Here is a 14,478-nt window from a genome sequence, read left to right on the forward strand (position 1 = left end):
CATAAAACAAAATGCAGCACTGAAATCTATCTTATCAAGAATTCATGCAACAATTCCCAGAAATGTTACTCCCATTAATGCTACCTGAATATACTATATATTGGAGTTTCATGTCCCAGCTTTGAACTTCATTTTTCACTGTGAAAGCTAAATTTCTCAGAAGCACAACACACATTTCTGTAAGCACACGAAGAATTGATAAAAATATTACCAAACATTTTGATAAATATATTACAAACGTATTTAAGGCATCCCATTCTGCAATTTGAGCAAGGTGTTCTAACCTCAGTCAAAATGGAGTGATACAGCTTCAAGATTGACTGGATCACTGTTTGGTAGTCATTGATCCCAGTTTTGAAAAGATTCAAAAGATTCATTAATCTTCCCTACTGTTTTTCAGCGAGCAATGTTATGAGAAATGCAGATAGTGCAACAATACCCTTTTGTGAGAAATATATTGCATTATAGAAGATTACATGCAGGAATTTGGAATTAGGCTGTTTTAATTTCTGATTGTTGCCAAGAAGAAAACAGTCTTTCTGACTGTTTAAAATGGAGGGCTTCTGACTTCCCTCTGCCCATACTGAAGAAGCAAAATTTAAAAGTAGTGTTATATTGTAGCAGTATTAATTCCCATCAAATTGTTAAGAAAATTCATACAGCCTCTACATGGGCTGCCCCTGAAAAGTGTTCGGAGACTACAATTAGTCCAGAATGCAGCCGCGCGAGTGATATTGGGTGTACCAAGGTACACCCACATCACACCTATCCTCCGCGAGCTGCACTGGCTTCCCATTGGTCTCCGGATGCAATTCAAGATGCTGGTTATCACCTTTAAAGCCCTACATGGCCTAGGACCCTGATATCTGCGGGACCGTCTTCTGCCACATACTTCCCAACGACCGATAAGATTGCACAGGGAGGGCCTTCTCCGGGTGCTGTCAGCCAGACAATGTCGGCTGGCAACTACCCGGGGGAGGGCCTTCTCTGTAGCCGCTCCGACCCTCTGGAATAAACTGCCCCCAGAGATCCAGACCGTAGCCACTCTCATGGCCTTCCGTAAGGCTCTTAAGACCTGGCTATTCTGGCAGGCCCCGGGATGTTGAACTCACGTTTGAGTTCCAGCCCCGATTAGACTGGGTGTATGTTGTGGTCTTTTTAACTATGTTTTTAACTTCTATTTTAAATGCATTGTTGTAAGCCGCCCGGAGTCCTCCAGGATTGGGCAGCCTATAAATTTATTAAACATTCAACATTCAACATAATGAACTTAAATCAGATCACTTCACAGGTAGCTTGCTTCATCTAATATAGCCACAGAATCAGTCTAAAGCAATCAAATAAATAAATACATTTGCTCTAATTCACAATTTGAATTTACCTAGCATTTGTATTGTATTTTGAGTCATTCCAATTTGAAGATATAAAAAATCATAATGGACTACAATAATTAGCCACTTGAGGAAACAAAATGCGTAAATGAACAATTCTGAAATATTACTATGGAAGTAAATGATAAGACACAATCTTATCATTTCCAAAATATTATTATGGAAACAAATAAAAGCCATAAGCTTATCATTTCAAGCCAATATCAAAGAGAAAATTCCCTTAAAATTCCTAGATAAGTATATATTATGTAGAAGATAGCAGTTAGACTTATATACCACTTCATAGGGCTTTCAGCCCTCTCTAAGCGGTTTACAGACTCAGCATATTGCCCCCAACAACAATCCGGGTCCTCATTTTACCCACCTCGGAAGGATGGAAGGCTGAGTCAACCCTGAGCCGGTGAGATTTGAACAGCCGAACTGCAGAACTGCAGTCAGCTGAAGTAGGCTGCAGTGCTGCATTTAACCACTGTGCCACCTCGGCTCCTGATAGATTTAGGGTAGGGGTGTCAAACTGATGGCCCATGGACCAGATGCAACACGCGCAGACCAAGCCCACCCAACTCCACGAAGGGAAAAAATGTTGCGATACGTCACAAGACAGCAACATGTTACGACGAGTTTGACACCCATGGTCTAGAGCAGTGGTAGTCAACTTGGTCCCTACCGCCCACTAGTGGGCGTTCCAGTTTTCATGGTGGGCGGTAGGGGTTTTGTCCGATACTGAAGCACTTTCCTTTTTTTTAATTTAATTGACTTTTTTTAAAAAAAATCATAGCATTATTTAAAAACATTTTCATTAGGTTTTCATAAAATCACCATTACTGTGGAACCAGTGGGCGGTTAGAAAATTTTACTACTAACAGAGATACAAAAGTGGGCGGTAGGTATAAAAGGGTTGACTACCCCTGGTCTAGAGTTGTGTGTGCCAGGACTTACTTTCTCAAGTGATGATCTGTATACTACATTCTCATTTACTTTGAAATTATTTAATGAACATCACGAAATTAACACAATCCTATAAGTAACAGATAAGCAGATGTGTTCATCTGCAAACTAAAGTTCAATTTTCTTACCGTTACAACATTCCTCATTTGTTATTACAGTGATCAATTTCATTACCTTCCATTTCTACCTATCTGAATGCTCCAAATGACATACTTCATCTCACCTATACACAGAGAAGATGTTGCAAAAAAAAAATGCATATATTCCGTAAAATGCTTCTTTTTTCAGACTAAATTATATACTTTTTAAAATTATTCAATTTTTCTTGTTAAATATTTAATGCATCAAGCAAAGGCTCAAAGTTATTAATATGAATGTGCCTTGGACAGGACAATACACATAAACTGCAACATATCAAAATCACTATTATCTCCAAAACATTTCTTCTGTTTCATTTCTAATCTTCAAAGAAAAGTATACACACTTATATAGTAAAACAACTGCACACATAAGATGGAGTACAAAACTACTTTAGAACATTAAAATGTAAGATACAGAACTTCTTTCAAAAGCAATCTAAGAACTGAAGAAATTAAGTGATCACAATAAACTTGTTAAGGAAGAAAGCTAGAATTGCAATAAAGATTAAACAAAATAGTTAAAAATAAAGAATTGGAAAAAGACCAAAATGTCAGCAGTATAGACAGAAACATCTCATTATTTTATAACTCACTTCTGAAATCCCACTTAAGTTACAGATGCTACATCCTCAAAGACAAATCAACAGAGAAATCAAGGAATGTTCATCTCTACTTCTAAGCCCAAAGACAAAATAATTGTTCCTATTACTTCAAGATCAGTTGTTTAGTAATAACTTTAAGAAAAATTCTTTCAAATAAAAACCCAAAAGTAATTTAAATCTACTGTTCCCATATTGTGATTATTTTTGGCTGTTTGCACTGTATTTATTTTATATTAAATACTGAAAAGAGAAGCTTTCTATTTTAAATACTAGATAAATATTGGTTATGTAATATATATTTAACATATAAATATTAAATAGATTTAAGAATCAATGAAAAGTAATTTATGATAAAGTTTGAATTCTTTCTGATGTTCATGTTTATTATTTCAGCTGTTTAGTCACAAGCTCTGGTAATAAACTCGGTATCTAAGACCACACTTGCTTCTTCTGTTGCCAAATATATGTGTGATTAAAACAACGGAAATGTTATGTAAGAGCAAGTACTGACAAATCAGCAACATTTGAAATATACCCAGAAGTATAAAGAAATGTTGGGGGAAATGAGAAAAAACAAGAGTCAAAGAGGATTAAGATGCTCAATGAGAAAGAAGAAGAAAAGAAAAAGCAGTGAAAACAGAAGTGGGATGAAGAATGGAACTGAGAATTTAAGAAATAAGTACTTAAGTAGTAAGCAAATACGTAAGTTGTGAGGAAGAACTGAAGTGCACACAAGCAACAAGCGCTTAATTTTGTTGTTTAAATGTGCAAATATTTTTTAATCATTTCTCAAGGATTCTCACTTCTCATAAACACATATAGCCAATGTGTCTTCTCCTTTTTAACAAACTTCAATTTTTTAAACAATTTTCATTTTACTATTTTTGGTGCTGTTGAATTATGGTTAGTAATAAAATTTTATTTGAAATTGATATTAAAATTGCTAAGGAAAATTTCAATAAGCTCTTTGATCCCTGGAAATGAGGAAGACTTAAGAAACCTCTTCTTGAAGTAAAATTTAGTATCAGTCCAGTAAAAGATACACATTTAAGATAGAACTCTACCTTTCTAGACTCAAAACTTTGGTGACATTAGCCAAGAGAAGAAATCCTTGTCAGTTAGGAAAAAGGTTATAGCAAACCTTGACAAAATATCAAAGCACAAAATTATGAATTTACAAAGTATATGGTTTTTCCTGTTGTAACATGGCTGTGAAAGCTGGACTGTCAGACTGAATAACATTTTTCTGCCAGCTCCACACATAAATGTTTTGATTACAATTCAGGGTTTGTGCTCTTCACTTCTAGAAAATTTGCTAAATTTCCAAAAGATTGCTGCATTTCCAAATTTTCTTTGGAAGCATTTTGAAGTCTGAAAACCCATGACTGAAATTTACGATATGAAATATTGGGATGATTTAGTCTTTCCTATTATGTACAGTATATTATTTCAGTTTTAATTTGGTAAGGCAAACTTCCCTATGTGTCAAGTTCAATTCCTAGTGACTTTAAGGATGTCCTTTAGGTTGTTGGTTGACAACACAATTCCAAAGTTCCAATGGCTGCACTCCCCTGCAGTTAAATGACCACATTTCAGACAGTTGGCAACCACCCTGCATTTACAGCTGTTTGTAACATCCAGCAGTCAAGTGACTCAATTTATACCATTTTTGCTGAAAAAGGAGTTTACTTTGGTTAAGACCACAGACGCGCTTAACAACTATGGTGATACACTTAATAACCACTGCAAAAAAAGATAATAAAATCAAGTAAGTCATGAAGTGCTTTACAGTTTTCATGTCTTTTGACCATAATGGGCATTCCCCATTATAGTCATAAGTTGAGGACTACCTAAATACTGTATTTTCTTGGCAGTAATATAAAAGTATTATATATTGAGAGTTTTTTTAACTTTGGATTCACTTGTGGTCTCCCATCCAAGTACTGCCCAGACAGGATCACTCAAGTGCTGCCACCTGCTGACCCATCTTAAATCACTAGTTGTAAAGACAATGAGAAAGAAAGCACTGCTTCGCAATTATGTAGAATACCACAACAGCCTAAGTCTTAAACAAACATATGTTATTGTCAGAAAGAAAAATTCAGGAAGTGGACTGATCTTGCAGGAAATGTTTATGAAACTTTGCTTCTCTAATCCTTTCTTTTACTTTAAATGTCAATTGCTGAAATATTTACTTAAGTATTGAATGAAAATGACATTTTTAACCCACATACACATTTTATAATGAAAATGGTTATTCATATTCTGCTATATCACTGGTGCTAATATTTTCAACCATACTACTAGTACATTCAGCTGGAGGAGATAATCAGCTATATATCTCTATCAAATTCTATAAACCATCCAAGAGACTGCATATATCACTTGAAATGGAGCTGATCAGAAATTCTGTTTATTTTTCCAAAGAAAAAAATATTTTAGAAATCATATAAGCATTTATATACAGGTCAATAGAAATGACGTTTAGTAGCCAAATCTTGTAAACCTTTTGCTTAAAATAATGTTTAATATGTTTGTCTTATGCATTGCTTTAATTGTTATACTGCTAAAATCAATTGTTACATTGCTAAAAGCATACCAATTAAAGATGAATCTAGGACTTTCCTTTTTCATAACTATAAAATTATAAAGTAAAATGAAAAAAATTCTGGAGCAAAGCTTTAGAACTCTACAACAGAACAGGCAATCCTCAAATTACCACCATAATTGAACCCAGAATTATGATTATAACTTATGGTGGTCATTAAGTATGGTAGGTTACCACATGACTGTTAAATGAATGCATTTTAGCCAACGAGCATTTTTTAAAACCAAAAACTGAAAGAAAATAGCAGAAAGCTCTATCCTTTATTATGTCAAACATTTCCTCCCAAGTCTTAAAATCAGTCTCATCTAACCTAGCCACATTTGGAAAGACAGCAATATAATCCACAGTTCTGCCATTAAAAATCTAGATTTAAAAATAGTGCTATTATTAGGAAGTGATTATTGTGTTTCAACTCTTATGTTAGGAATTACGGCACAAAAGTGTACTTTAGGGAGCAAGGTTCACTTTGGTTTCTGAATAAAATACTATTTGGCAGTAGTTCTTAAACTTTTTGCTTTCAGGGCCTCTTTACATTCTTTCAAATTATTGAGGAACGCAAAGAGTCTTTGTTTATGGGGGCTACATCTATCAATATATACTGTATTAGAACTTAAATGTGTAGAGAGTAAGGAAGAGATAGCGAGATTCATTATCAAAATAAAGGGGAAAACATGATTTAAATCTAAGACAAGTGGCAGATATGCTCAGAGTTGATTTTTGATCTAGACTGTGGGGTTAGGGTTGGTGTATTGTGAGAAGATTGGCATTGTTTATATTTTTGCAAATTTCTTTAATGTCTAGCTTAATAGAAAGCAACTGGATTATCATATCTTCTATATTCAATCTTGGTTATATGTTGTTTTGGTTGAAATATATGAAAAAAATCTAGTCTTATGGTGATATGTAGTTGGGGAAAAATATTTTAACAGTCAACTGGATATTTTTTAGGTAACTGAATATTATTCTCTGGTACTATACTAAAAGTCGACAAATGATCGTTTTTTAAAGGTTAGTTGTAAAGTAGAATCTGAAATCATATTAATGAACTTTTCATAGTCTGTTGCATTAAAATCCATTGGTTTATCATGTGCTTAAATGGATCTCTTATCCATGCATAATTCTGTAACACCATTCATTGATCATCTGAAAAACATTGGTTCACTGAGTTATGCAGATCTTCCAAATGTCGACCCATTTCATTATATCATACTGAAAAAAATACACTGATGTGATCAGATAGGTCTTAAAATGTTGGGGAGCTGTTAAATTCATAGTGGCCAACACAAGCTTTTGTGAATTCTAATTTTCACTTGAAATTTCAAATTTTAAATGCCATTATTTTCCTTTAAGTGACAGACCTCTTTTGAGAAAATGTTTGTCAAATACTAAGTCTGAATAATCAGTTTGACAGTTTCAATTAAAAATGCTTCATTAAAAACAACAACCCAGAATTCAACTCACAATGCAAACACATGTGCTTTTTCTCAGGGTTAGCATTGTACTTTAGTGTGCAGCAGAAGCACTCAATATGTACTTTCCTTCCACCACATACAATATTAAAAAGAAAACACACACTCAAGGGTCAAGATTTAATAAAATTAATAATTTTTACTGCTTCATCAAGGCCTTTTTAAAATGAAATTGGCTTTTTTCCCTTCCACAAATAAATGGTGATGCAAAATACAATGACCACTAGTACAGTTTGTGGCCACAACCTTGAGTTTTTCCAGGATAAATGATGGGATTCAAAAAGTTATTCAAGTCTTGGAATACATTAGCACCATTTTGCTTGTTGCAAGTATTCATATAAAAGATCTTCTCTGGTTATTAATTTGTGCAGATGCCAGATAAATACAAGCCAAATGGCAAATCCAATCATAGCTGTAGGTTCTTCCATTTGTAAGGCAGACTAGATTTAAATCAATTCGTTCGATTATTTTTTTCATTATTTCTTTTCATCCAACAGGCATTCAGCAATGTCACCTCTACAAGATTTCAAGCTATTTTGTGTGCTTCTCTTGCCAAAACAACATGGTAACTTTCTCTGTGGGAAGTATTAATTAATTAATTTCTAGTTTGAATTTTTTGGGATTTAAAGAGCTAATAGTTTCTGTTTAAAATATATTGATTCCTTTTTCTTTAAACTATTCAAAATGTTCTTTTGCCTGATATAATAAGGTAAATTAACACCAGCTATAAATATGAGGGAAATATATGGTAGGTTTCATCATATTAGTTTCTTATTTACAGCTTCACCCAGTTTCTTGGGAGTAGATTCCTTCCTTCCGTGAGTCAGAGATATGTCAAGTTTCAACTTTTTCAGTATTTTCAGGTGTAGACAGTGCAGTTGTAGTACACTGTCATTAAAATACAGTGAATCTTGTAATCTTGAGGGTGGGAGAAGTATCAACAATATTTGGAATCTCTGCATATAATGTTTTGCTCAAAAAAGCAACATTATTGACATTCTTTGGAATTGTAATATAAGTGATGTTCAATGCTACTTCATTCGTATGAGAAGGAGAAAACCATTACCATCACCCTCATCATTTGGTCCATTGTAAAATCAGAAACAATTAAGTTTGATTTAAACTATGTATTTTTCTGATCAACAAGCTATTTTAAATTCAGGAAAAATTAAACTTCCTTCACAGAATTTGATTTTGAACACTCTATGAACTTGCTCAAAAAACATACCCCTAACTAACTGTCGATTTTGACACTATAGCAACAAGTGAACATTTGTTCTGAAGGAATGCAAAATATGTGGTGGGGAGGGGATATGGTCATATTTTTAAATCAGATGGATAGACTTCACAAAGAAGTACAGATTATTATCCAAATTAAATATACACTGCATTTCATTTACAGGATTTTGTTTTCATATACATTTACTGACCCACTGCATTACTGCACATTAATTTTTTTTACAATTTTGTGATATGACTATGTTATAGTTGTTTAAATATCTGAACGTGGATCATACAAAGTGATTTTTAATCTAATTGTGTAATAGCATAGATAATCCCACACATAGAAATCAAAAAGATTTGCTGGGGTTAGGAGACAAATATTATCTTCGGTAGCCAGCAATATTTTATTATCACATTTCAAAATTTCAAACCATAGTACCAGAATCCCACTACAAGATATAGACTGACATCATTTTGAAATAGGTAATTCCTTGCTATTTATTCTAATCAGAATTACTTACACAGAAAAGTTGATAACTAAGATTTTCTTAAGTCTTAGAATTTCTGACAGTTAAGATCAACAATAGAAAACGTCCTGGATTCACATGTAGATTGTTGCTATTAGGTAAGTATCTTGGCAGTCAATAAATTCCCTGCTTCACCTGACTTTAAATTTGGCATGCTTTAAAGCAATATTTGAGGGATTATCATGTATAAAGATTGTCTGCATATGCTGTGTATGTATGTGCCTTTTGTTATTTTAATGTGTTTTGGGAAAATGCACCTTTCTGTACGTTGGCATAAAAGATTATTTTGGCATTGATATTTTTCTCAGCACCCCATGCATATTTTTAAAATTGGGTGGCACATGTGAGTACCTGTGATCTTACATACTTCTCATTTCACAAGAATGTATCTGATAGCTCCCAGAGGTCCAAAACATTTTATTCACTTAGAATACAGGTGGCCAAACTAGACTCCAATCTATAGAACAAATGAATGGAAGAATGAATGTTTTTCCATTCTCCATGAATATGAGTGAGTGAATCGCAGAGAAAGGTAATCCTACTTGCAGCTATCACCAGGCTAAAATAGGCTCATCTCCAACAAAATACATTAGCGCTATGAAAATTGATTATGGTAATATTGAATCAAATTAAAAATAAAATATTATTTATCAGTATTTTTCTTTTTTAGCAGAAGATGTTAATATAGTTAAACATAAACACAATACTAGGAGAAATATGCTAGTTATCATATATACATTCATTTGATTCATTGTATGTTCAGTAGTATTAGGCTATACCAAGAAATCACTTATTTTGTACTAAATTTATATGCCACCTATCTCGTGCTTTGAGGTAATCTGAATGGCTTATATGGTATAAGATTTTTAACTTGCTTCATATATTAAAATTAAAAACATACTAAGATTTTATTTAGTTTCACTAAAATGTTTTTTTTAATTTCAAACTGAATAGTTAAAGACATAGTAACATTGTTTTTCCACCTATATCACATTTGAATCAAGATCCTAACAGGTAGCACCACTGATATGCACCAGCCAAAGAATCCACTTGGACAAAAGAAAGCAATGTTGAATTCTTAGTTTAGTTATGAATTTTTCTAAGTGGCCTCAGATAAAGTAATATATTCCATGTTAAATATACTTTATAAAACAATCAAACTGCAGACGTGATTTGAGCTCCCTGAGAAAAAAACTGGAAACACAAATTCCAAATTAATTTTTCAAGCCTGAAAAAATACCGCTTTTTTCAGCCACTCTCTTCAAAACACTCTCATAAACTGACCATTCTTTTATTTGCTTTATTAAAGCAATTGTTTCCATTGTACAGTAAATTCTAATTTGAATACATATCATGTTGGCTATTTTTTGTTTAGTGATTAAAAAAGCACTCAGTGCTTCCTTAAATGTCTTCATACTTTTAAAGTATAGGCAGCCATCATTAAACAAAAAAATGTTTCCAAAATCATATACATAAGAATGCTAGTATCATCTTATATATTTGAGTATAAGCACAAAATAGGCAAATCTACCAAAGTAGTTTTTCCTACATTTCCATTAATAGTGGATTTTATAATGCAATTCTCAGTTCAAAATGCATAGCTTTAGGAAAAAAAAAATTGCATTTTATTTTCGTAATAAGATTAAAAAATTATATCCAACCACAAACAAAATTTACAAATTAGGAAGAGACTGTTATTACATGTCTAGTAAATTTTTAATTGTGACAACAACAGTAGCTGTAGTATTCAGAGGGATCCAATTGGAGAAATCTATACTGTATTAAACTAGCTGGATAACCCTGCTTCGCTATGAAACTATGTGATTGGGCCTAATAGATTGAACATAACTCCCAGCCCGCAGGCCGGATGAGTCACGCGCTGGCCACACCCATAGAAGGCAACTGGCAGTTGGAACAGAGTTCCTTTCAGGTGGGGAGGGGGAGCAGAACATCCAACCCCTTAGCATCTATATTAAATAACAAGCATTTTTCTTTATCTTTGCACATCCCATTTTCTTGTTTACTATAATAGCAATAGAACGTAAGACTTATATACGGCTTTACAGTGCTTTACAGCCCTCTCTAAGCAGTTTATAGAATCAGCATATTGCTCCTAAAAATTTGGGTCCTCATTTTACCCATCTCGGAAGGATGGAAGGCTGAGTCAATCTTGAGCCTGATGAGATTTGAACTGCCAAATTGCAGGCAGCCAGCAGGCAGCAGCAGCAGTACTGCACTCTAACCACTGCACCACTGCAGCTCATAATGATATGCTCAGAAATGTTTGCTTCTGTTTTTGCTTAATTGTAACTTCTCATAATATCCATATCACCAAATTATGCTTAATATTTATTGTAGTTTATCTGAAATAAGCCTACCAAAAATCAAGATTTCAAACAAGCATTTTTTGTTACATTTAATGGTATTCAAACTAAATCATTTGAATTAATTTTTGCAGCTACACAGTATGAAGGAGAAATCGCTAATTGCAACTCAATCTCATCTTACAGTATTAGCACAAAACCGCCTTCAAATTATTTCATGTATCATTATATTGTTGACTTTTTGACATTAGTAGATGCAGAAGATAATCTTTTGTACTAATGTATCTTTTATGGGGATTTTTATTGATCTGAGTATATAGGATCATAATCAAAACCATTCAAAATCCAAAACTTCATGGAATGTAATACATAGAAATCTTGCATAATATTTATGCAATATTCAGATTTGCCAAAAGGCTCTAATTTTCTCTAGGGAAAATTCATACTCAGCATTAAGACTTTTTCTCTGAAATACAACATCTTCCCAAATTGCAAGGTACCTGTTGGTTACAAGCCCCCCCCAAAAAGTAATATAGTATCTGAAGGCAGAGTTAAAACTTATTAGAACTTTTGTTAGCAGTTCTTCTGTATTCAGTGAAACAATTAATTATTTCCTTAATATACAATCTCTACAATATGTTTAAGGATAGTGCCATCAAGTTGCTTAAGGTGTACAAATTAAAATTTTAATTTAAAAATGCAGTCATCAATGTTCATCTAATCTAGAGTAACAGGCAACAACTATAGTATGAAATTGATATCAAATGCTGTGATATGAATTACATGTCATTTGAAGCCATAATGTGGATTTTATTTGCTTTGTTAGTTGAACTCATCAACTGAGGTTTAAAAGCTATTGATTATAACTTAATGTGCAAATGTATTTTAAGATTGTATTTGTTTGTCTGACAATTGTATCAATAAAGTCAATTTAATGTTAACAACTCAAAACTACAGAAAATTTATTATATTTTTACCTGAGCTTTTTATATATAATACAAAGCAGCGAACATATCTAATTGCCTCTATTCTTCCCACAACAACCCTGTTAGGTCATGCTGCACAAAGTAGTTATTCTTAGGAAACACAGTACATACACTGCTCAGTTTAAAAGATTCATTAATTACTTTGCAAAGAATATAAGGTATTTCAATCAAAAACCTCACCAATTGAGAAAGACAGAGATTTATTTCCTCAATAGCTTGTTTTTATCTTTTCATGTAAGAATGCATTTAACTAAACAGCTTTCTTGACTAATTTGACAGAAAAACTATTGTTTTATTTCAAAACCCACAGGTGAATTAACACATAAGTTATTACAACTTACATAAGAAGACTAAGTAGAATAGAAATTACTGGCAATAAATATTGTATATTTTTCAAAATTAAAAAAAAAGAAATCTTCCCAATAATCCAGTCTGTAAGTGCTATTAAACTACAGCATAGCATTATGCCCAAACTGTGCGAAATCCTTCCTTTCTCTGTAGCAAAATAATAAGCTACTTCTCCCTAAGAAGAAAACACAGTTAAAAGGCATTTGCTATTTCCATATATGCTGGCATTTAGTGGCAAAAATGTCTTATCCAATTTTGATTTGAAAAGGTAGTTCATTTTAAGAAAGAAAGTTCAAGTAAAATGTCAAAGCTGTCAAAACAAGGGAAAGCCATTCATACTTGAAAGTATTACTAAGCTAAAGAAGCAATGAGAAATCCATTTAAATCAAAACCTTCATTGCTGACTTTCAGTTCCTATGCAATGTTTCACACAGGATGTTAGCAAAGTAAAAGCCACAATTTCCTGTAAATTACAAACATACCAAAGAGAAGTTTACCACTGTTCCACCTTAACATTCCTAGAATCATATTTTACTAAATACTTTGCTACAAGTACACATATAAAATGAGAAGTTATCAAAAAACATCTGACACACCTGAAGTAATGGCTTCTCTCAAATTCAGTAAAACATCCGCAAATTTTCTGACATCGTTCACCAGCTGCATGATATAGTCTGGATCCACAATCATGCTGTCATAGCCATCAAAGTTTGAGCTAATGCTGTTCAGAGAACTACTTTTAATATTGCGCCCCATTCCCCAGTTTCCTGTATTAGAGATGGGGAAGAAATTGGAGGTAGACAGTTTAGTTAATCCTAAACCACGCTTGTTGCTGTCACCGTTCTGTCGCAACATCCCAGCTACTGCAGAGCTTTTGAAATTTCCAGAGCTAACATTCAGTGGTACTTAGAGTCCATCTGCCAAGCAACAGAGATCTGAGAAAACAAAAACAAAAACAAACTTGAGCCAGCTATAAAAATCAAAATACAAATCAAAATGATTTTGAACATTATTCAAAGGCTGCATTATTGATAAACTTTTTCCAATATTGGAAAATATTTTTCAGTTCAAGATGAATGGTGCCATTTAAATTTTTGACAAAATTGTTAGTATCCAACTTACACTCTTATAAAGTCATTTTAAACCAATTGCCACATCTAAGCGTAAATATTTCTAAAATTACAATTTTAAAAAGCATATATCAAAGTTTAAGAAATTCTTATTCAAGGGGTAACTTGAAGCACTTGCAACAGCCCAACATTGTAGATTTCATGAAAGAAAAATATATTAATATTTAAACCATGATTTCTCCCATTTCCAATGTGATTCTATTCAATTCAATTCACTCCTACAAACACCTTCAAGCTTATAAATAGAATTTAAGACACATTATAATAATAGGGTTTTTGGTTTTTTTTACTATATAGCTATTACAAATCTTATTTTAAGGAAGTTTATAAAAAAGTAAGTAACAAATTAAATTCATTATTCAATATGCCACTTTCTCAGTTTTATGAAGAACGTAGTATTTTAAATTACAATTCAGTTAAAATATTTAGGGGATTATATAACATAGAGAAAGGTTTAAATAGAAATTTCAAATACTTTCTAGCTAATACTTGAACATGTAAATTTGCATTCTCTGGAAAAAAATTCTCTGAATCTTTTACACTTCTTTAATCTTAGGCATATGCACGATATCATACCCTAATATATAGAAAAAATGGAATGTCAACATCATATCCTGATGCACTGAACTTTATGATGGTAGAGATAGGAGCTCTCTTTAAACTATATTGTGAAAAAACTCTTACCTTCCTATGCGTGTTTTCAGAACCAGAATAATATTCTGCAATCTTATCCTGCCACTTAACTATTTCCCTCTTTTAAAACATAATGACTACTAGCGAG

General features: G+C 32.8%; 1 protein-coding gene across 1 annotated transcript in view; it reads right to left on the minus strand.

Moving 5' to 3' along the window:
• Positions 1–14,478, minus strand: part of ARHGAP29 (Rho GTPase activating protein 29) — a 51,487-nt gene that overhangs the window by 34,554 nt on the left and 2,455 nt on the right. The window contains 1 exon segment of the mRNA XM_032217705.1: positions 13,164–13,502. Coding sequence (XP_032073596.1) covers positions 13,164–13,422 — 259 coding nt within the window. The 5' untranslated portion in view covers positions 13,423–13,502.

Source organism: Thamnophis elegans, chromosome 5 (assembly GCF_009769535.1).
Source record: "Thamnophis elegans isolate rThaEle1 chromosome 5, rThaEle1.pri, whole genome shotgun sequence".
NCBI classification, from domain to species: domain Eukaryota; kingdom Metazoa; phylum Chordata; class Lepidosauria; order Squamata; family Colubridae; genus Thamnophis; species Thamnophis elegans.